Source organism: Cryptotermes secundus, unplaced genomic scaffold (genome assembly GCF_002891405.2).
Source record: "Cryptotermes secundus unplaced genomic scaffold, Csec_1.0 scaffold678, whole genome shotgun sequence".
In the NCBI taxonomy this organism is placed as follows: domain Eukaryota; kingdom Metazoa; phylum Arthropoda; class Insecta; order Blattodea; family Kalotermitidae; genus Cryptotermes; species Cryptotermes secundus.
In genome coordinates, this window is record NW_019742973.1 from 362,611 (window position 1) to 386,843 (window position 24,233).

Consider the following 24,233-nt stretch of genomic DNA (forward strand, 5'->3'; position numbering starts at 1 on the left):
CCTGTAACAGGCTTGGAGGCAAATAGGGTTTTGAGACGTCGAGGCTTCCACATTTTCTAGACAATTGGCTCTCAATGGTAATGAGATTGCCAGCCTTACGCACCGGCCGCCCTGTACCCGCAGGAAGGTTCCTGGTACTCATTTCTACTAAATGCTGAGCCGACCCCAGGGCCCATAGTGCGGCTGGAAGTATTAGGACAATTGGAAAATGTAGTGATGACATCGGGAACCGAAACCGTTATCTTCCGGCTTGTTGCACAGTGTGGATACAAATGAAAAGTCCTGGATTCTTGGAGTCTGGGGGCTGTTGTGTTGGATGTTCTCATAGGAGCCTGAAAGACTGACTTAGAAATACTTTAGAAATTCAAGGTTTCCACTTTACTTGAAAATAAATTTCTCGGTTAGTGTGGCTTATAAATAGCGGTGATTAAAATAGTGTTTGTGTAAAGGTGAAGGAGATGGATAGAGTATAGGTACGTTCTCTATACTCCCTGCTACATTTACAAGAAATTGCTTTAGAAGACTAAGTGTCCTTGTTAATCTTAATTCATGTGGCGAATGCTGTTATCATGGTGTCACAAAAACAAATTTTTTTTTTGTAGTTGAAATGTGAAAGTTAATCAGTTAGTTGAACCAGAATTACATAAAGTAACTTAGGAAGATAACGGGGGAAAAATAGGAGCAGGCATGTTCGTGAAAAAGCGTATGATAATTATTTTCGACAGTAATCTATAATCGTCAACTGTAGCTCCTAAGCCGACGTCTTTTTTATATCAGACGCGGGTTGCGAGAAGCTGAAGATTCGTTATGTACAGACAATTTAGAATCGGGTGTGCAGTCCAGTGCATTGTAAAGCCATTAATAGATTAATTCATTGGCAAATTTTCCGCTGCTGCACCTAAATCTTTCTCTTTGATGTCCATGACGCGAGTGTTGTGGACTGGAGCGACTGGAGCCAGTGACTGGAGACAGGGAAATCCGATGCAACATAAGCGAATTTTCTTGTTTCTGCGCTGCCGGGGGACCCGTGCTCTACCCTGCAACGCGAGATGATGATGATGATCATTATCATCATCATCATTCCCTTTTAGCAACATTGAATGTGAATGAACTCCTCCTATTGGTCGGTGGTTGCTGTACAACAGTGCATTCCTCACCGTCCACCAAAGAAGTTAGAGCACCACACATTTGCTGTTAAAACTTTTTAAACAAGAGAAATGTTACTGTTAGCAAAATATTCTTATCTTAATGTTCATATTTTATGTGAGAAAGATTGTAACGTTCGCATCTGGTATACAAATTAAAGTTTCACACAGCAGCAAACTTTCCCACAGTTCGATGCGCGAAGGGATACAAGTCCTTTCCGCATGGGAACTACTTTCAGTGACTGCAGCGAACAATGGGAAGTTAGAGTATTTCGTGGCTCGGTGAAGGAATGATGTTTGAAATTAACGTTGACGTAGAAGTGCGTGTAAAATGCGTGTGAAAGCGTAAATGAGTGTTGGACCAATGTGTAACAAGTCGATCGCTTAATATGTGGCGACAGGATTATAGTTTTGTGTTTGTGATCTTGGTAACTTGTTGGATTCACTCCGTAACAGGTAGGCACTGACTCCTAGACGCTTCCTGCGTCCTGTTCCTCTATTTCTGTGGTTTATCTCCGTGTAACGCTGCACAAAGCAAAACGTCAGTATTGCAATCGTTAGTTCTTAACTCAGAGCTGGGGTCACACTGTTTCCTTACACAGTGCCACTCGCGGTAAGCGTCCATTTCCGCCTTCCACGAAATGAAAGGAATTGCGTTAAATGACAAAAACTTAATACAACTTGATGTAGAAACTAAGGTTGAGCAAAGGTAAAGAACGTCAAAATACAAATTCTGACATCGGGTTGAAAATATGTTTTTGAACTTGAGGTTCCCGTAGAAGTGGCCTATGAAGATGATCAATGCGGATTGTGACGCCGTCGGTTAAGAGGTTCTCAGACGTTTCAGAAGAAGCTCTGGTTGGTGCTACGACTCTAAAAGAGAGTAAGCTCGTTCTCCGAGATGTCAGTGAACTTGTACTGCCGTACGTGGTGTCACATTACAGTAGATAGTACTGTTCTAAGAATGCCATTGTGTATTATTCCAAACTTGTGACTAGGAAGAGCTCTGTTCTCTGGGATGAAATGCAGTCCGCAGACTTTACGGAGGAACATGCCTCCGTTTTCAGGGTCGAAGATTTAAATCAAGCAACAAACCAGCATGAAGCAGGAGGCAAGCGTTACGTGAGAAGGTATCGAAACTTGGTCGTCTTTAGGGTCAAACGGGACAGTGTGACCTACGTTTCATGTATTACCAGTCGTTTTGCTAGTGTGGGCGCATTAGCCTGGAAACGACCGAGCCTGTTTGAATCAGCTTGGCCGTAGTTAGGGACGGGGACGTTACTGAACAAGTAGGCGTAAGCGTTAACCGTTCCTGCATATGCAGAGTTCGGTTCTCGGCCGCCATATGAATTATCCCGACTTAGATAGTTCGTGGATTTCCTCAGTCCATTGATGTGGATGCCGAGATATACTTGAGATTATGCAAGACAAGTTCCCATCTTTCGAGTTCACTATTCCGTAATCCAGGAATTTGACGCAATAGGCTTATAGTCTGGGTGTTACAGACAGTGACATTAGATAAACGGTTGGTAAGAAAATGCGGGCCAGCAGAGGCCGCATGTGCCTCTTGTGAATGGAGCGCGCAGACTGCGGGCTTGTATAGCGGATCGCGTATTCTTCCTCGTGTGGTTGCCACTCTTACGATATGGATTTAAATTTGCTTGCCCTTCATGACCGTGCTGCTACAACAGACCTTTGTTGCTGATATGTTGTTCAATAAACTGGTAGCACTGCCTAGGATCGTATAAGTATAGAACTCTCATCCGTTGCACTGCTCTTTCTTGGCCCTTGCTAATGCGTGCTCTCTGTGTGGGCAGTCTTCCGAATTCTGTTGTCGTTCAAATCATACAGCGACTTAGGGCGAATAGGGGTGTGCCCCCATAAGAATTTCCGGTGTTTTCAATGAGATAAAAATGGTTTCTTGTGGCGACTGTTGATTCCATTTCCAGCATGTTATGCGATTTCGCTCTTAGCAGTGATTCTCAGACCAGCATTTAGATCGATTCCAGCGGTTAGGGTGAAGCCGGCCGCACACCTACGTGTAATGCTTAAAGGTTAGGAATGTGTGTGGAGTGACATGCTGACGAGATGCTCTGGCACATGGACACCTTCAAATTTACGAGTGTATACCACCTGTTTTAACATTGGTAAATTCCGTTTTGTTCGTGCAGTGTATTTATTTCATTTGGTACTCTAATCAGCGATTGTTTGCCAAAACAGCTCTAACCAATTTTTCTTCATTTATGTGCTTGAAGCTTAGTGAATTGTGTCAGGTAGGATCCAAAATGCCGAGATACTGGACTTTTGGCAGAATCTTTTACTCAGTTTATTTAACCCCCCCCCCCCATGTTTATGATATGTTTTTTGGGTCAGGTTTAATACTGATTTAGATTGACTCATTAGATGAAATAAATGTAATTGTTTTGCTTTGGTTTTGTGTAAACAAACACACTGATCGGTAACGGAAATCAATAGAATAATGGGTCGCTATCAAAGTATACTGTGGCGCGTAGCCCCGTTGCTAGGCAATGAACGCGAAAGAAGCAACTGTATAACAGCCGTTGCTTAGTAATGGCTCCGCAAACAAGCATTTTCCATGGCAACAGTTGCACTGTAACAGGAACTCTGTTTTCTGTACGGTCCGAGCCGAGATGTTATAAGCAGGACAGTGAGTTGGATGGCGAGTTAGTGAGTTAGATAACCGCTGGGCGTTTGTGTGAGAAGGTGGTAACTGAGGCCGCGACAGTTCGGGAGCCCAGAGGAAGGGGAACGTCCGCCATTGGAAGCCGCGCTATCAAGCAACGGCTAGTGAAGGCTGTAGGGGCGAGGGCACACCAAGGAAACTGGCAACCGCAACGCAACCGAAATATCCGAGATTTGTTATCCTGAGTTGAACACATGAAACTGAATGGAGCAGCTCAAATTGATGAAACGGAAACGCAGTTTCCTCAGTTTGCGCTGCTTCAGTCGGTATCGTGTGTTCAACTCGAGGCTGATAACAGTTCTCGGAAATTTCGGTTGCCAGGTTCCTTGGTGTGCCCTCGCCCTAACGGTCTGAGAAGGCCTAGTGGATCCTATATTGACCTGTGAAGCGTGTAGAAATGTGAGAGCATAATCCTTGTAATTGGAGAGTTGAAATAGTCCAGTAGATCCTAGTGGGTCCTATATTGATTTGTGAAGCGTGTAGAAATGTGAGAGCATAATCCTTATAATTGGAGAGTTGTAATAGTCTAGTAAATCCTAGTGGGTCCTATATTGATTTGTGAAGCGTGTAGAAATGTGAGAGCATAATCCTTATAATTGGAGAGTTGTAATAGTCTAGTAAATCCTAGTGGGTCCTATATTGATTTGTGAAGCGTGTAGAAATGTGAGAGCATAATCCTTATAATTGGAGAGTTGTAATAGTCTAGTAAATCCTAGTGGGTCCTATATTGATTTGTGAAGCGTGTAGAAATGTGAGAGCATAATCCTTATAATTGGAGAGTTGTAATAGTCTAGTAAATCCTAGTGGGTCCTATATTGATTTGTGAAGCGTGTAGAAATGTGAGAGCATAATCCTTATAATTGGAGAGTTGTAATAGTCTAGTAAATCCTAGTGGGTCCTATATTGATTTGTGAAGCGTGTAGAAATGTGAGAGCATAATCCTTATAATTGGAGAGTTGTAATAGTCTAGTAAATCCTAGTGGGTCCTATATTGATTTGTGAAGCGTGTAGAAATGTGAGAGCATAATCCTTATAATTGGAGAGTTGTAATAGTCTAGTAAATCCTAGTGGGTCCTATATTGATTTGTGAAGCGTGTAGAAATGTGAGAGCATAATCCTTATAATTGGAGAGTTGTAATAGTCTAGTAAATCCTAGTGGGTCCTATATTGATTTGTGAAGCGTGTAGAAATGTGAGAGCATAATCCTTATAATTGGAGAGTTGTAATAGTCTAGTAAATCCTAGTGGGTCCTATATTGATTTGTGAAGCGTGTAGAAATGTGAGAGCATAATCCTTATAATTGGAGAGTTGTAATAGTCTAGTAAATCCTAGTGGGTCCTATATTGATTTGTGAAGCGTGTAGAAATGTGAGAGCATAATCCTTATAATTGGAGAGTTGTAATAGTCTAGTAAATCCTAGTGGGTCCTATATTGATTTGTGAAGCGTGTAGAAATGTGAGAGCATAATCCTTATAATTGGAGAGTTGTAATAGTCTAGTAAATCCTAGTGGGTCCTATATTGATTTGTGAAGCGTGTAGAAATGTGAGAGCATAATCCTTATAATTGGAGAGTTGTAATAGTCTAGTAAATCCTAGTGGGTCCTATATTGATTTGTGAAGCGTGTAGAAATGTGAGAGCATAATCCTTATAATTGGAGAGTTGTAATAGTCTAGTAAATCCTAGTGGGTCCTATATTGATTTGTGAAGCGTGTAGAAATGTGAGAGCATAATCCTTATAATTGGAGAGTTGTAATAGTCTAGTAAATCCTAGTGGGTCCTATATTGATTTGTGAAGCGTGTAGAAATGTGAGAGCATAATCCTTATAATTGGAGAGTTGTAATAGTCTAGTAAATCCTAGTGGGTCCTATATTGATTTGTGAAGCGTGTAGAAATGTGAGAGCATAATCCTTATAATTGGAGAGTTGTAATAGTCTAGTAAATCCTAGTGGGTCCTATATTGATTTGTGAAGCGTGTAGAAATGTGAGAGCATAATCCTTATAATTGGAGAGTTGTAATAGTCTAGTAAATCCTAGTGGGTCCTATATTGATTTGTGAAGCGTGTAGAAATGTGAGAGCATAATCCTTATAATTGGAGAGTTGTAATAGTCTAGTAAATCCTAGTGGGTCCTATATTGATTTGTGAAGCGTGTAGAAATGTGAGAGCATAATCCTTATAATTGGAGAGTTGTAATAGTCCAGTAGATCCTAGTGGGTCCTATATTGACTTGTGAAGCGTGTAGAAATGAGAGAGCATAATCCTTGTAGTTGCAGAGTTGTAATAGTTTAGTAAAACCGATTATGAACCCAAACTCCGTCTGTAATCGCTCATACACGTGACAATATATTGTTTTGATGGGATATACAGGATGCAGTTAGATTGTGACTTGCAACATAATTTCATACACATGGTTGTTTCATCGGGAAAATGAATGTTATCTAAATGGTGTTACAGTGCTTGTCTCATGTTCTTGCAGGAGTTGATCTTATAGAGGCAGCTGTCTGTTTATCCTGCTGTGGGGCAGCAGAATGCAGGGCAGTATCAGAAAGACGCGTCAAAGATCCTTTTAAAATGTGGCACAGTTAAAATCCTTGCGAACGACAGTAACAGGTCGATACCTGATTCAGGAGGCAGTTAAGAGCAGATTTAACTCGGGTAATGCTTGTTATTATTCACTCCAGAACCTTTTGTCTTATCGTCTGCTGTCGAAAAACGTAAAAATCGGAATATACAAAACTATAATTTTGCTTGTGGTTCTGTATGGGTGTGAAACTTGGCCTCTGACATGAAGGGAGGAACACAGACTAAGGGTGTTCGAGAACAGGGTGCTGAGGAGAATATTTGTGCAAAAGAGAGATGAAGTGACAGGAGGTTGGAGAAAACTGCATAATAAGGAGCTTCGTAACTTGTACGCTTCGCCACATATAATTAGAATGATAAAGTCAAGGAGGATGAGATGGGCGGGGGGTGTAGAACGAATGGCGGGAAAGGAATCTACATAGGATATTGGTAGGAAAGCCAGAAGGAAAGAGACCACTAGGAAGACCAAGACGTAGGTGAGAGAATGATATATAAATAGGTTGGGGTGGTATGGCCTGGATTGTTCTGGCACAGTGCAGGGGTCTTGTGTACACGGTAATGAACCTTCAGGTTGCGTAAAATGTTGCGAAGTTCTTGAGTGGCTGCACGACTGTCGGCCTCTCAGGAAGGGCTCCATGTAGTTTGTGGGTACCGGTGTTAAGTGGAAGCTGACTGCTTACTTGCATCTAGCGCGTAGGTCAGGAATTCGTAGAGGTATGTCTCCACTCCCTCATGCGCCTCCAAGACGTCGTGTCCAGTTAATTAGGCAAGGGGACAACCGTGGGTTTGTAAGTGGCACAGTTTTATTCTATTGTAACTGCGATCTGAAACCTTCCACAGTTGTTTCTAATCAGCGCCAAAAGTGATTTGTTTCAATTAGGTAGAATATGCCCATTTTTCTCGTTAAGCTCTCGTATCGTCTCTGTCATTCGGTGCCCACCCGTCCTGCGCTGTGCGTTGTAGCGTAGGGAGACAGCAGTTGCAAAGGAAGCAGTCATGTCTCATGGGGCCGAGCCCTTGGGAAATTCGTAGTTCAGCTGGCCCTTCCTGGAACTCGATGTTACATTACTGTGTTCACAAGAGCCCGCCAGTGGACGCTATCCTGAGCCAGATGAATCTGGCCCGCACCCTTCCTCCCTACGTTTACAAGACCCCAGTTAATATTGCCACTTGTTAGAGTGACTGTATATGGGGTTTGGATTGGTAATTGTATTAATTGAACATTTACAGATCGTAACTTCAAGTAAGTATCGCAAATTCACATAATTAGCAGTTCACTACAGCATGCACAAAGTCTTTTCAGTCTGCTGTATCTTCGCCGGTTGTCGCCAGGTAACGGCTTCCAACGTCGTAGATCCCTCAGCTTCGTTTGCAGGTCCTTACTGGTCGGCGACAGCATCACAAGTCACAGTCAAAGTCGCATTGCTACTGACGGTCAGTCAGTCAGTCAGTAAGTCTTGGTGTCGGGCCCTATCTGGGGCTCATGACCAGATTTTATTACTGTTTGACGGTTACGGTCTTGTTTTTGTGGGGCGCCCTCTAAGACCGTAGGACATGTCTGTCTTTTGTATATGCTGCTGGTCCTTGCCAGCGCAGTCTTTCTCGTGTCGAGTCCCTTGGGACCCTCGATCATATTTGACTCTCACATTTGAGACTTCCCTTTTTTCGCCTCCTTCGGCTCGCAGGGTCACGGTGGAGGTATTCTCGTCACGGATCGCACAAAAAACACTTCACCCAACAGCTCTGCCATTGTTGAGGCACGTAGATGTCGCACGGTCCCCATAGAGAACACCGCTTTCCAGTTCATTGGTGCGCGTTACGAATTTGTTGCCGCTATTACCTGCCAACGGCTGCTGTTTACAGAGTAATTACTTAGCAATGGGTCCACATGCTACAGTATTATTGTCCTGTCAACGCATAAGTCACGATTTACGGAAACAGAATGACAGCCGGTTGTGAAATATTCTTGTGTTGTGGACCGGTGAAATTCGGGAGGTGACGGATTTACACATTTTGTACCTCGGAAGTATATTTAAAAGGGAAGTCCCCTCCAAAATTTAAATATGCTAAAACGATTTTCATGATAGTGACCATCTTCAGACTAGTAAGGTGCAGTTAGTCGAGCGCGAGTTGCCGAAGCTGCAGGATTCTGTAAATGATAGTAGGTGTATTGATGTGCGTAATCAGGGGTAATGAACGTAAATTTGACTCCGTGCCTCCTTAAACATGATCCCATGAAAACGTATTTTGGGGTTGGGTATTCTTAGCATCGGCACTAAATGGAGGCGATTGGTTAGCTACGCGCCCCGGCCACTTTACACCGGTACCCATTCCATAAAGAGCTTGGTGGGCCTCAGAGCCAGTTTGGACGCCGTGGAAAAATCTCTTATCCTTGCCAGGAGTCGATCGTCCACTCCACTGGCCTAGCTATCCCAACCTGTAAATATAGGATTTGTATAAAATTTCATACTGTAGAGGTTTTCGCCGCTTAACCCGGAAGGCCGTTATAGTAAGTGGTGTATGTGTGGCTGTAACGTCATTCTGTGTGCACTGCTTCACCCGCACCGAGCTGAGGTCGGGCCGCCGCGCCTGCTGATGTAGGTTACGGCGCTGCGGAAATGCCCCCCGTTCTCAGGCTTTCTCTCTGCGAGCGGCTGTCGTGCCTGGCCTGTACTCTGAACCGAGAGGACCGCCATGTGAATGCAGCCCGCAAGGCCAGGTTCTTTCTGTTTGCTTCGCTATCAGTTGAAGTTCCCAGTAAAGCGGCCGAGCCCTGCCCAGTTCTTGCTGCAACATTAACAGAATCCTGGCAGACTTGAAAGGATTCTGACGATGGTGTATACTGTACTTCTTTTGGCGTGTTTTGGACTTCATCCATCGTCTGGTATGTAAAAGACAAAAGACCACGACGTTTCGGAGACTGGACCTGTCTCCGTCTTCAGGTGGGCAGGGAAGGATTAACCTACTCAGTTGGGCCCGTTAGAAAGAGCTAGTCTTAATCACTGGATCCAGTCTCCGAAACGTCGTGGTCTTTTGTCTTTTACATACCAGACGGTGGATGAAGTCCAAAACAAGCCAAAGGAAGCAAGAGATTCCTGTTCTGTATCGTGTTCCGAACGTATATTTAGGGGCCGTGAATACAACTGATAATAAACCGACCTTAAAATGTTTTAATATTCGCGTTACGACGTATGCAATTGATGAGAAGCACCTGATGATATCTTTATAGATCTAGAAACATGTAGTGGGATGAAAATAAAATAACCCGAGTATTGGACATTTTAATGACGGTTTATAATCAATCAGTCTTCTTGCCGACCCCGAAGTGTACCCTTCGTAATCAGCAGTGTGTCTGTGAGTTCCGTATGGGTCTCATAAAAAAAGCTACTGTTTCCCTAAACAGTCTGAGTCTTATGTTACGACCGACGGTCAATCGGCCAGTCTGTCTTGGAATAAAGCACCCGTCTGGGGCTTACGACCAGATTTCTATGGCTGTCAGACAGTTGCCGGTTTGTTGATGTGGGGCGCTCTCTCTGACGAGAGGACGGGCATGTCGTTTACAATTGCTGCTGGTCTTCGCCAGCACAGTCATTCTCGGGTTCTCGTGACCATATTTTACTGCATCAGATTCGAGACTTCCTTTCTCGCCACCTCCTACGACTCGCAGGGCTACGGTGGAGGCATCCGACCCCGCCCCCGCACTGTCTTTCCCTAAACAGCATTAACCGGTTCTGCGTTGTAGCGGAGATATAATGTGTTTCCTACGAGGTACGAACTGAATTTATATATTCAAAGGGTTATAAGTCTAAGGCATATTATGGTCTTATGATATGACACCATGTGTACTGGTAAGGAATACCATTGTTTGCTATTAATCTGCTGCTTCCATCATCACTTCTGCCCTTTAAGATGAGGGCAGTATGTTTGTCGCACGCGAGGAGACCGCTGTCGGTACGCAGGCCGTGACCAGAGAACATATCCAGTAGAGACAGGTTGTACTTTCCTCTCAGAGCGTGGCAGTAGGAATGTCAGTTGATACGGCGCTTCAGGCACCCGCATGTGTGGGTCACCGGGTGTCGCGTTGCAGCCACGGGCTTTAAAGCGACGTTTTAGGGGGTTCAGGCATCCGGAGAGAGTGGATATTTAGCGAATTTCCCGCTGTGTTTGTGTGTTTTCCACCCTCCTACTCAGTGCACCGTAGAGCCTTTAGGTTCGTTATCTGTCATTCTCTTCACACGATGCGTTCAGTTTCGACTATCCCCAATTCTGTTATTTAAAACTAAAAACGCCTCTGTTAGATCTTCAGTGCTCATGACTCTGTCGTAACTGCGTGCAGACTGTTAGAAATTCACAGGTAGGCCGTTTGGAAGAACATAACTGCATCCGCCCTCAGGGTCGAAGAGCGCGCGAAGATTGCCACCAGTAAAGATCACTCGTATGTGCTTGCTGCTTTCTTGTGTGGCCTGCTCTTCGGTCCTGAAGTTGGAAGCAGTACGTTCTTCCGAAACGTTAGTAAAGCTCTGACATACTTTGCGGCGTATGATTCCAGGAGAGATATCCCTCACTATCTCTCATCTTAGCTCCATGAAGCTAATTCCTTGTCATAAGTAATATCAGTGTTCCTGCCATTCTGGCCTCGAAGTGACACTTTGAGCCCGGTTTCGAAATGTTCTTAGACCTTAGAAAAATTACAGTTTCGTAACTTCTTTTTTGAAGTGTGTAAAATAACGTGGCTTCGTGGTTTATATGTAGTTTATTATCGACGCTGGGTATAACCAACAGTATATAGCGTGTGTCGTAACTGTGGGTTGCGAACCATATGTTGGAATCCATACCACTGTCTAAATTACTAGTTTCGTGGAAAGTGGAAATTTGTTGGAAAGGAAGAAGTGGATGTCGCGACCGCAGAGGTTGTGTAAACAGGTGTATATCCCTCCAGCAGCAAGACAGTGTTAGGCAGTCTCACATTTCCATTTCTTCATTTGTCTGTTCAGTGAGCCAGATCACTGCAGGCAGTCGCCTGAGCAGAACAGCATCCGCACGGCACATCCGCAAGGGGGCCACGCGCCCAACGACCCCCAGCCAGGGATACTACACGTCGAATGATGGGACGATAGTGAGTTATAAAATGGAAGGGACGTGGAAGGAACCAGTCGTAACCCAAATATGCACAAAAGAATGCCGGTCTTTGTGTCTACAAATGAACATAAGGGGCGTGGATATCCTGAGACAGCGATTTCCGTGGCTCTTTCAGTCCTGTGGATCATTTCCCAGAATTCTGCGGTTGTGAGCTACCGCGGCCGGTGACTGGAAACCTGAACAGTACATCCATGTGCTGCAGGGTGGGCGCGTTTTGAATTGTAGGCTGGCTGAACTGAGATGAAGTGAGCGAGGTTGGAGAAAACTGCGCAATGAGGAGCTTCATAACTTGTACTCTTCGCAAAGTGTAATTAGAACGGTCAAGTCAAGGAGGATGAGACGAGCAGGACATGTAGCACGATTGTGGGAGAGAAGAGGCTCGCATATTGTTAGGAAAGCCAGAGGAAAAGAGACCACTAGGAAGACCTAGACATAGGTGGGAGGATAATACAAAATGGATCTTAGATAGGATGGGGTGATATGGACTGGATTGATCTGGCTCAGGTTGGGGACTAGTCGAGGGTCCATGTGAAGACGGCAATGAACCTTCGGGTTCCATAAAATGCTGGGAAGTTTTCGAGTAGCAGCATAACTGGGACCTTCCCAAGAAGGGCCCATCTACATGAAGTTAGGCGGACTGAACTGCCATGTGAAGTGACTGGGCAGTGTTATGTCGTGAGAAGCGGGGTTTGCTTGTGGAAATGAAGGTGGGAGCTGGTGATATCAGTTGCATGCAGTCGGCCGTCATAGACCTGTGACCGGGAGGGGGGCGTCTTCCTACACGGCCAAGCGGGCTCGAGGGAAATAAAGACGAGAGACCAAGGACGGCATATTGTCGTGGAGAGTCGTGTGATCGTGACAAGGTCGAGTCGTAATGAGCGCCCAGGATTTTGTGAGCTGCGGCGGGGGGGGGGCGGACGCTATGAAATAAGTGCTTTAGACTGGCTAAATCGATGTGTTCTTTGTAGATTTGAGATTCGTATTTCCATGAATGCTGTGACTACAGCAATACCTCGCACAGTCCGGGTAATCGGTTCCGCCAATGTCCCGGTCTGTTTGAAACCGGACTAACCGAGGAACTAGATACATACAACAAAGATAATTGGTTAAAAAATCACCGTTTTTCAATAAATGAAACGCGATTAATAAATTCAAATGTCTTTATTAGAAATAATTAAAAAAAATAATGTTTTCGCAATTCATTTTTGATTCTCTAAAAATTGCAATATTGATGTCTGCACATTTTTCTTCTTTGGCCTTTTCTCTTCATACATTTCTTTGTAGCAACGACTTGCATTGTTTATCGTTCGGCGAATTGTAAGGCTACGTTCAATATTGGGGTAAACTTCCATAATATGCTCTGACAAGTTTTCAGCCATTTCAATAATTTTTTATAGATGTTCAGCTGTTAATTCTCGTGCAGGCACTTCAACACAATCGTCGTTGTCTAAGTTGTCCTCCCGCTGTTCATCTGTGTTAATAAGTGTTTCATTATCTAGTTCATTAGTGTAAGATTTGAGGTTTTCACGGCGGTGACTATGAAGAAAGCAGTCTTCTGGGATTTGGCATACATATACACGGTGCCAAATCCCAGAAGACTGCTTTCTTCATAGTTCATTAGTGTCCGATTTGATGCACTCAATTACGTTGACGGAATGTAACTCATTGAAACCAAGTTGCTGTCCAGTTTACACTATGTTATTAGTGACTTCAGCAAAATGAGTTTCAAAACCAATTAAATCATTTGCACAGTGTGGTATGATATGCTTCCATACTGCACTCGTATTGCTTGCCGTTAATTCATGCCATGCTTCGCCTATATTTTCGATAACGTTTCTGATGTAGCGCTTCCAGAATTCCGTTAAAGTAGTGCTCTCCCCACCTCCTCCAGCGATAGCTCTCAGAGCTCAAGAACGAACGACCCGAGCGTTTCTGATGTAGCGCTTCCAGAATTCCGTTAAAGTAGTGCTCTCCCCACCTCCTCCAGCGATAGCTCTCAGAGCTCAAGAACGAACGACCCGAGCGTTTCTGATGTAGCGCTTCCAGAATTCCGTTGAAGTAGTGCTCTCCCCACTTCCTCCAGCGATAGCTCTCACAGCTCAAGAACGAACGACCCGAGCGTATTGGGAACACAGCGGGGAACTCCAGAAAAAATTGAAATATGTATCGTATAAAAATAAACCGCACAAAAAGAGATTTGACTGTATAAAGAGGAGAATCCGATCATTTATGTATTGAAAATAATTTTGTGCACTAATTTTTCAGAAAATATTTTTATCTTGCGCAGTTAAAATTTAGTATGTTTTGAAATTTTCAAACCGGACTACAGTGAATCTGGACTGATCGAAGCCGGACTGTGCGAGATATTGCTATACTGTCTCTTGCGATGTGGCGCCTTGTAGCCTTGTATACGTTTACCGACGTTTCGGTGTAACGTAGTGCCTCCATCTTCAGCGTCCGAGAATTAAGAACAACACGCAAGCTGCAGGCTCACTTTATTTACTGCATGCGCATTGCTAAGCTTACTTTTCGACCCTGAAGATGGAGGCAGTAGTTCCTTTGAAACATCTATAAACTACAAAAACTACGCGATCTTAAATCCCATAAGATAGCATTGTGCGAAGGTGTAGACATGCTACATTGCATTGGCGCTTCTCTATGCCCGTTTTTGTCACTTTAAAGTTCCTGAAAGCGGGTATGTGGGTTAGAGCCGCGAGTAGCTTGGGCTCAAGTGAACTTTGGGGGAGGTTCTTGGATAGGTAACGTCAGTACTGAAACAGAATAGTGGTAATGTGTGGCAGTGATACCAGAAGGTAAAAAATTCTTATAGAAGGAAACATTAACTGACTCACTTCCTGAAGCTGACCCCTCCTTGGGAAGCCGCAAGTTGTGGAGCTACTCAAGAAGTTCCCAACATTTTATGTAATCCAGAGTTCCATTGCCATTTTCACAAAACCCTTCATTGGTCCCGATCCTGAGCCAGATCAATCCAGTCCATACCATACCATCCTATGTAAGAACCATTTTAATATTATCCGCCCACCAACATCTTGCTGTTCCCAGTAGTTTCGTTCCTTCTGGCTTTCCTACCAATATCCTGTATGCATTCCTGTTCATGTAGTTACTATAGGATTCCTGTTCATCCTCGTTCCTGTTACATGCCCTGCACATCTCACCTTCCTTGACTTAATGTTATATTTTAGCGTCCTGTTGCACTGATTTAAGTCCATGATTTATTTCAACCGTCTTCCAGAGATAGATGAGTGTATGCACTGGAAGACGGTTGAAATAAATCATGGACTCCTTGACTTGATTAGAAGCAAACATGATTGAACAAAGTTGCTGAATTAAAATATTTCGGAAGCAAATTTGAAATTTAAATAGGTCGCGCATAGGCTGACCAACTGTACTGTATTTCCCGGAACTCCTATATTAGAGCTATTTTTATTGGATCCTCCCGTCTCCCGTATATTTCATTAAGAAATCAAGATTATATTATTCCCGCCAAATGCATTCCGATATAAACTGCCATTATTATCGATAAGAGGTACTCATCGAAAATATCGAAAAATTACCGATAATAATCGATAGAAAGTTTAGCATATACTACTCGATAGCGGAATATGCGTTTCCGGGTTGTAATATTTTCTGGTCTCTTGACGTGTTCCTACTCGTGCTTTTAATTTTTTTTTTACCAAATTGAATCCATTTTCATAATGAGTGCTGACTGAAAGTGAAAGCAACAGTGCAGAAACTCCTCCTAAGAAGAAAACTAAATGCTTGCGTGTTTACTTGAGAAAATGGGAAGAGCAGTATTCATGGTAAAGTTCGTGGCCCCCAAGGTTTCCAGAGCTTATTGTATACTTCATAAACGTGAGTTCAGCATCGCCCACGGTGGTAATACCGACTGCAGACAACATTCTTGCACAGAAGGCCATAACGAAAGGCAAGGGATGCGAAGACGCCTTTTTATTTTCGGGAACAGCAGTAAATACTTCAAAAACGTTGCAAGTGAACTAGTATTGGTTTCCATACTGTAAAACACATCAGCTGCAGAAGTGTGGATTGCGCAAATAAGTTATCGAAGGATACTTTCCACGACTTTTAACTTGGCTAAGAAGACGCCCTGTGGCCGAACAAAGGCAGAGGCTATTGTGAAAAATGTTCTGGCGGCAATACGTGTTCAAAACTCCATCGATCCAGCAAAAATCAAGCAACTTTTTCTCTGTTGCAACTGTTGTCTCCAACCACAAAAACAGAAAGATATTCCCGCTGGTTATGAGGCATATTTGTCCTCTTAGTGGTGTTAAAAACAGGCCCCCGGACTTCAGTGAACAAGCTAATGAAACGGCTGATGCTATCCATAATTTGATCAAGTCTTCACTTGAGACACGCAAGTTAGATGTAAAAGAAATCTAACTTCATATTGTGCAGATAATGCAGATGTGGGGATTGTAGGAAGCGTAAATCAGTGTTCAAACTGCTTCAAGGAGATAACAAAAATGTGCTTAAAGCAAACTGCTCAGATCGTATTGCATAATGCCACAAAACATGCATCTAATGGATTACATCTGGATATTGAAGTGATCATCTTAAAATTATATGAACACTTTTCGGCGTCAGTAAGAAGAAGAGAAGAGTTTAAGTCGTTGTTTGATTCTGTTGATGCCGAGTGGTTGGAGATTCTTTGTCATGTTCCCTAATATCAGCTGTGGACAGATCGACACAAAATTGGTTACCTATTAAAATAGTTATTTCAGATGTGTGAGTGACTGTCCAGAAATATGTAAAAAAAAAAACCTCTTGATGAAGATCCAGAAGAGGTGAGTGTTATTGAGGCATATCTTCATTTTTGTTTCCAGCATTGGTGCCGTACGCGATCAGTCTGCAAAAAAATTTGAAACTGCCAATCTTAGGAACATGGAATGCTGCAGTGTAATGCAATGTTTAGATAATTAAGTTCAGCAAAGTTTTTTTTGTACTGCCACTGAAAAGAAATTAAACTTTTTGAATCCATCCCTGCAGAAATGTGCTAGAGATGATTTTGTTAATTTCGACTGTTGCTTGCACAAGTACGTCTTAAGAATTTTGAGTTGTCAAATGCAAATCCTGTCCATTGTCTTGTGTCATTAAACGCCGAACTTTCTTTCAGGATTTGCAAACCATTGTAAAAGAATTTAATCTTGATTTTGTCAAAGAGGACAACCTCTATGAAGAGTTTTCTGGTGCAAAAATTGTTGTGAATGTGATAAAAACAAGAGGCATAGAATAAAGTTGGATCAGTATTTTCAGTAATTTAAGAAACAAACAAATTGATGTGCCAAACCTTAATAAGATCTGAGTCATTTTTAAGCATCCCGGGCTCAAATGCCAATACTGATAAAGAGTTTTTTCACTGATGAGCAGGTAAATGGAATGAACAGAGAAATCAAATCAGCTTAGACCTAATTAAGTCAAAACTAATGGTAGCAATTAATTATGACTGGTTGTAAACAGTTTCTTAAATTTGCTCAAGAAAGATACAAAAATTGCTTACTTCTGCAGCATCAGTGAACAAATAAATATAGGTCAGGACTAAGAGACATGCAGATTTGTAATTTTTATTCTATATTGTGACCTGTATATTATATACAATGTAAATTCATTATTTTGTTTAATATTGTCGATTCCTTGAACATTTTCTGGAGTGACGCCACGCCCCTAAAATGCGCAAATTTGTCGCCACTAAATCCTACTTAAATTCATAGCCGAAAGTTGGTCGCCCTAGTCGTGCACTTTGAAGTACAATGAAAGGAAATTTCCGCAGACGGTTGACAACTGAGACTCAGTTAAGAATTCGTGACGTTGTAAAGAAGGCGGATTTCAGATATGCAAGTAGGATGTCGGTTTTATATGAGAGAGGCCGCCAGAGATTGGGGGGAATTGCTGAGATCGTCGGGAAGAGCACACATATAAGGGGATGTTTGCGTGATCGTCAGGGAAACTGGAGCAAGAAGTACGTGTAAGTAGCGAGACGTCAGGGAAACTGGAGCAAGAAGTACGTGTAAGTAGAGAGACGTCAGGGAAACTTGAGCAAGAAGTGCGTGTAAGTAGGGAGACGTCAGGGAAACTTGAGCAATAAGTACGTGTAAGTAAAGAGCCGTCAGGGAAACTGGAGCAAGAATTACGTGTAAGTAGAGATACTTCAGGGAAACTGGAGTAAGAAGTACGTGTAAGTAGAGAGACGTCAGGGAAACTTGAGCAAGAAGTGCGTGTAAGTAGGGAGACGTCAGGGAAACTGGAGCAAGAAGTACGTGTAAGTAGAGAGACGTCAGGCAAACAGACCACCGAAGTTAGCTCTGTATTTTAAACATGCTGACGGAAGAAGCAGAGCAGTTGCACCAGAAACGGACTGGAAGTATGAGCTCCAATTAAAAGTGGGAGAATTTTGAAAAATTTCAACATATAAGAGTCACAAATCCAGAAATGTATTCCCAAAGTAAATTGAAGTTCTGCTGTGCTTAATTAAGCACCACTCCGTGAAGGCGGACGAGGAGTGGAGGAGGTATATATCGACCCATTCTTTACGTGCACAGTAGATGGAGGAGAGTGGTGAGTTTCACGCAGAGGCCTCATAATCCCCGGGAAAGAAATTCCGGTGGGTGGGTGTGCGGGCCTCAGAGCAGGTCTGAACAGTGGATTAGGGAAATATCTGTTTATCCTACCGGGAATTGAACCCCGATTCCTCAATCGCCAGCCCGTGAACTACTCACTGTACATACTGAGCTGTCCCGTTGTAAAAATATTAAACGATTTCCGCGTAAGATTTGGAGAACCAGTTCTTGGTGTTACAGCTTGAAGAAAACGATGCGGCCCGACGCTGGCTAGACGAAATCGTTGTGTTTTGGGGGGGGGGGGTCAGGAACTGTGTGAATGGTGAGCGGGGCATCGCTGGCAGTTGATGCGGCCTTGTGTGCAGGGACGCGATTTAAAAAGCGTGCAGCTGTCCGTAGTAGGCAGCGGCAGCTGTCGTTTGTTCGTTCGCCATCCGTTGGCTTGTTCGGGCTACTTGTTGCTATTGATTCCTGTTGGCAGGCAACCTGGGAACCAGTTCTGTTGCTACCCTCCATGCTGACGTTACCCCCTGCATTACTAGATTCCCTGGGGGTGTCATACCGATTGAGCGTCTTGAGAAGAATATTTTGTGAGTGGGAGGAAGATTTTGAGATTAGGGTGGAGTGAGACTGAATCTCTTGGCACTAGGGCCTAGGCCCGTACCAGCGTGAGATCAGTGGAGCAGGGGTAAAGAGGTAAACTTATCCCTGGGCGTTATTAATTAAGCACCACGCCATGTTGAATGAGGGAATGGAGGTATAGTTCCACCATTCTTGGCCTCGGCACTAGGTGGAGGTGAGTAGTCAGATTCACGCCCCGACTAATTTACTCCCGGGAAAACAGCCCCCGGTACCCATTGCGTACGAGTCTGAATGGGCCTCAGAGCCGGTCTGGCGGGAATCAAACCTCGAAGCTCATAGCACAGTCGCTATATTCGGCAGGGGAAACCAAAATATTGAGACAAAACCTGCCCCAGGCCAGTCTGTTCACCACAGATTGAACAAGAAGTGAACTGGCATTGAACGTGGGCCACCGTGTTGAGAAGCATGAGTGGAAATTTACAAATTATATAATGAGTATCATAATTTGTAGTCTTCGGCAGATATCACGTGTTGCTAGGGCGATGATGTCGAGGACGTCTCTACCGGAAATGGGGAATGGAAGAGATCACGTGGAAGGTATAAAGGCGGATGAGGGGAGGGGGTAATGTTTGGGGACACAGAAATCAGACATGGGCACAGAATTTCTATACATATTTTTTTAATTGCTAGTGGGGTGGGACTAAGTCCCTTGTACTGCGGCCACTTCTGGCCTGTTGTACGAGCCCCAGATGATAGGCGAGGGTGATTGTGGAGCAATTGGTGGAATGAAGATTGGCAGGGGAAACTGAAGTACTCCGAGAAAACCTGCCCCATCGCCACTTTGCCCACCACAAATCCCACTTGACCAGACCCGGGATCGAACCCGGGCCGCCGCGGTGGGAAGCCAGCGACTAACCGCTTGAGCTATGGCGTGGCCAATTTCTATACATTGTTTAGCATGGGCAACTTTCATTCGAAATTTCTTAGGTTTGCTATCTGGAGTAATCAGGCTGGCAAAGTGTTTTTGTTTTGCATTGCACGATATAGCGTGGGCCAAGGAAATGCCCAGAATTGCGGGAGACGAGCAGCTGTGCAGTTGATGCGGGCGTGCTGTTTATCGTCTGAGTGCCTCCTCAGCTTCGTTGGCTGCGTGTTTGTGGATGGAGTGAAGGAGTCGGGGCTTGCTGTACGAACGTTTGCTTGGAAAGACCCTGAATAAACCAAAATAAAGAGAGTAAAGCTTTACCAGTGGCCCACTTCAATGTCAGAAAAGTAAGCTTACGAGATCGGCCGTGTGGCCCACCTTTTTTGGCGTTTGGATTGATTTAGAGGAAACCTGGTATGAAAGTTGTACCGTTTGAGGCTATTCCAGAGCCGTCTTCTTTCGTAATAACGAGTATGCAGGATGCACGAACTTGTGTGGTGGGATTGACAGGAACGCCATTTGCTTTAGTGTCGTGAAATGATCTTGGAAGAATGTGCAACTTTGGTTAAGGTAATTTTTGGTATACAACGTAAAGTAGTAACATGGCGACTGTGCGAACATTTCCCTAGCTCATAATTTGATGGCCATAACCGATGAGCCATCGGAGCTGCACAGGTGAGGTTGGGTATGCAGACATTACGCACGACATATTATTGGCAACTCAGCAGTTACAAACATGGCGACTGTGTGGATCATTGAGGGTTTAGCTGGAGGCTTTAACGTAGACAGAATGTCTGCTTATGTAATAGCTTTCTCAGTAAAAAGAAAAACACGAAGGGTCAGTGATAGCAGTATTTCTATAGGACTGTATAAGTGTGTAACTAATAAGACGAAGCAGAGTAATTCGAGGTCTCCGTGCTGTATGGAACCCGAAAGTTTGTTGCCCTACACACAAGAGCGCGCCTCTGATTCCGTCTCCATTGAATTGGTTAACATTCGCGCCTCCTGTCCCGGATGCCCCAGCTCTTCTGCCTGAGGTATCCCTTGGATTTCTTCAGGGTCTCGAAGAAAATGGCGGGGGTAGTAGCTGAAATCAGGCCACCAACGCTTCTGTTTTCATCCCTTTCAGTTGTGTACCTATCCTACAGTTCGACGTTACCTAGCCACTGCTACTAACAGCGTTAATGGTACGTGTTGAAACCAATCCGAGCAGTTGCCGGCCGAGGCGCCACTTCCTCGTGCGTCGCTTTCATTTGCGGAATACTGAGGTGAACTGAGACTTTCACTGTCATCCCGATCACGATTTCTCAGCATTGTTTTGATGTCGTGATTTTCCTCGATGCCCCCCGAGACGCGTGATGTGGGACGTCATGATACAGGTTACCTAAACTCACCTGGACTGGCAAGGCCGATGATGGGTTTCATTCAGTGTGCAGCTGCTTGAAATTCTACAGCGCATGCGTAATGCTTCGCAGGACGCATTCCAGGGGTGACCATGAGCAGCGGTGGGTAGGAGTGTCCAGAGTTGTGCTAGCGCATCGCGTAGTTGTAACCGGATGATGTATTTTCAGTTCAATTCTGAGGGGGAGAGCTGAGAAATAGATGGAAACCCACATATTGTGTTACATATACTCTGTGTAAATCATCTCCGAGCGTACGTCGTAGTTCGAGCAGGAAGCATCACAGAAGAGAAGTTGCGTGTGATCGTTGAGACTCTGGTTCATAAAAAGTAAAGGTATCCATGCAACAGGCCGTGGAGGCCCAAAGGGTTGTGAGATGTTGAGGTTCCCACATTTTCTAGACAGAAGGCTCACAGATCGCGGTGAGGTTTTCAACTTTACGCGCCGGTCACCCTTTACTCCCAAGAATATTCCTGGTACTCATTTCTGTTAGAGGCTGAGACGACCCCAGGGCCATGGTGCGGCTGGAAGGATTAGGTCAATTGAAAAAAAATCCACCTCATCGGGACTCGATCCCTTGACCTTCCGGCTTGTAGCACAGTGCCTCACCCAACTACGCTACCGCGTGCACCTGACTTTGGTTCATAGGAAATCGAATATGGCAGCTTTCCGAATGTAACGAGACACTTCGTCACTGGCTGTGATGACGCACTGTCAAAGATGTTTTAGACTCATTGTACAAATCTTTAAGTGTTTCTGTTTATGGCGCATTACAATGGACAAGACTGTCAGTTTGGACATTGACCTTTGTCTTGAGTGATTTTTCAAGCACTGTTTGGAAACTGGGCAGTTCCCGTCAGTAGGTGTAAGGACCTGTTTGAAAGGGCTGGTGACGGGAGACGGCCCAAGAAAACCTCGTGATGTAGAATGTCCAGAACAGTAGGTAGTCATGTTTGCCGAACCCAAATATTGGCACTTCGTCCAGTCGCAGCGCTTACGTGCACGGTCGGGTTTGTGTTTGGCTCATGAGTTGCTTAACGACGCTGTACCATTACCCATGGGAGGTTAACTCATTTATTTCATTGGATCCTTGAGGAAGCTTATAGTTGCGCAGCTGGTCAAGAAATTGTTCACCTTCTGTCAAACCAGGAGTATTTATCATGTTCACAAGACCTCGCCACAGAATTGTATCCTGCGCCAGATTAATGCAGTGCACATTTTCACAGGTTCGTTTTAATATTTTCCTGCTGTCAGTCAGTGTACAGCTTTCAAGTGGTAGGCAGGCAGGCAGTTATCATGATGCATGGGGAGCGCGACACGCGCCCCCTCCACAACAGGATGTCAGTGAGCAAAATACAGTTTATGTAACTAAATTGTATAATGAGCACGTCAGCAATTTGCAGTCTTGTCGTCAGTGAGAGTGATGAAGGATGTAGCACGCATGGGGGAACCAGTAGGCCGAAATTCGTGCGAGATTGTGAAACAAGGGACAGCAGCTTGAGCTGCCATGAAGACGCATGGGGAATGCTTTTATAGATCCACGTATTCTTGGCCTCGGCACTAGTTGGAAGTGAGAGGTCAGCTTCACGCCCCGGCCGCTTTAGCCCTTTCCAGTACCCATAGGAGGCTGGATGGGCCCCATTACCGGGACACTGTACTCCGAACCTTCGGCCCTCCAGCCCCGTTGCCCGTCACTTCTCCTGGCTTCTTGTTTGGAAGCGATCGGGCTCTGTCCGAACTACACAGTGTTGCAACCCAGAAGCGTAGCACTGTTGTGATATCTGTTAGTTTCTAAGACAAACAGAATCTGTTTACAAACTTGTCAAAGAAGGCTCTGTGCCGAGCGGGTACGTGATGCAGCTCACAAAGACATGTTTGTGCGGCACGCACGTCATCGCTTCGGATTGTCTCCTTAGTCTGACAAGATTACACTTTGTATTTGAATCTTGGCCATCGTCCGGTATTCCGAACAGAACACGACGTTTCGGAAACTGGATTCGTTTCTGTCCTCAGGAGGGGCACCTGCCGAAGAGGGTCCGTTAGGGGGCAGCTAGTCGAAATCAGTGGAGTGAGGACGGGAACAGATCGTTTGCGGAGCTCTTGTTTTTCTTTTCGAGATGCCAGACGGTAGTCGAAGCCCGCAACCCTATTAGTATTAAATGGAAGCGCTCTGGCAGATGACCCCGACACCAGTTTCTCTGGCACCAGGTCGTCAGCATTCTGAGGTCATGACTTGTCACTGACCTGCCTCATTGTGTTCCAGACTTCAGGGTTCTCACAGCGGTGACTGCTGGGTTGTAACGTCTGGTAGTTCATGACGTTTCGGAGGAACGTGTCTCCGCTATCTTCAGGATCGAAGAGTTAAGAGCGTCCTTGCGGCCTCTATCAGCTGGTTGCTTACTTGGCTTACTGTTTGATCCAGAAGCTGAAGGCAGTGTGTTACTCTAAAATGTAGTTTGCACGTTTACCAGACTACACGGCGTCATGTTACGGCTGTTGGACCGGCTCCAAGTGTAGAAGCCGTCCACATACTGTGGTGAAGTTTTCTTGAAAAGGGGGCCCATTTTTTGTCCCCCACGAAACATCTCTTCACGCTGATGAAATCAAAGCGAATGAGATAGGCGGGGTTTGTAGAGGCGAGTGCACGGGGAGATGAGAGATGCATACAGAATTTCAGTCGGGAAACATAATCAAAAGAAAACTTTTTTTTTTTGTTTCATTTTGGTCCGTCACACTAACAGTTACAATTACAAAAGACAAGTCCGTCCAATGTGACTATTTCAGTTTTCTCACTTGATGATTCACTAGCCTTACATGTTTCGATCCAATTGGATCATCTTCAGAGGCACCAAACACTTTTTAGAAACCACTATCACAACAGTTGTCATATCAAATATGCTGTATTTACGCATGTATAGGCCGCACGTTTTTTGCCAAAAATTCAAGAGGAAAACTGGGGTGCGGCTTATATTCGAAATCACACTTCATTTAAAAAAATATGTTCATAATTAGTAATACAGGGTGTAATACTCCTGAAATAATATTCCAATAAAATTATTTTTTCTATAATTTCTGTCTGAAAATTGTGCTGCGGCCTATACATGCGTAAATACGGTACATGTAATGACCAAGTACACAATGTTCCATCTATCACTCACAGCAGC

General features: G+C 44.4%; 1 protein-coding gene across 1 annotated transcript in view; it reads left to right on the forward strand.

Annotated features, from left to right (window-relative positions):
- The first annotated feature begins 1,378 nt into the window (after positions 1–1,378).
- LOC111873629 (neurogenic locus Notch protein) overlaps positions 1,379–24,233 on the forward strand; it is an 83,883-nt gene continuing 61,028 nt past the window's right edge. The window contains exon 1 of the mRNA XM_023868524.2: positions 1,379–1,601. Within this exon, the coding sequence (XP_023724292.1) occupies positions 1,535–1,601 (67 nt within the window). The 5' untranslated portion in view covers positions 1,379–1,534. The remainder of the gene's footprint in view (positions 1,602–24,233) is intronic.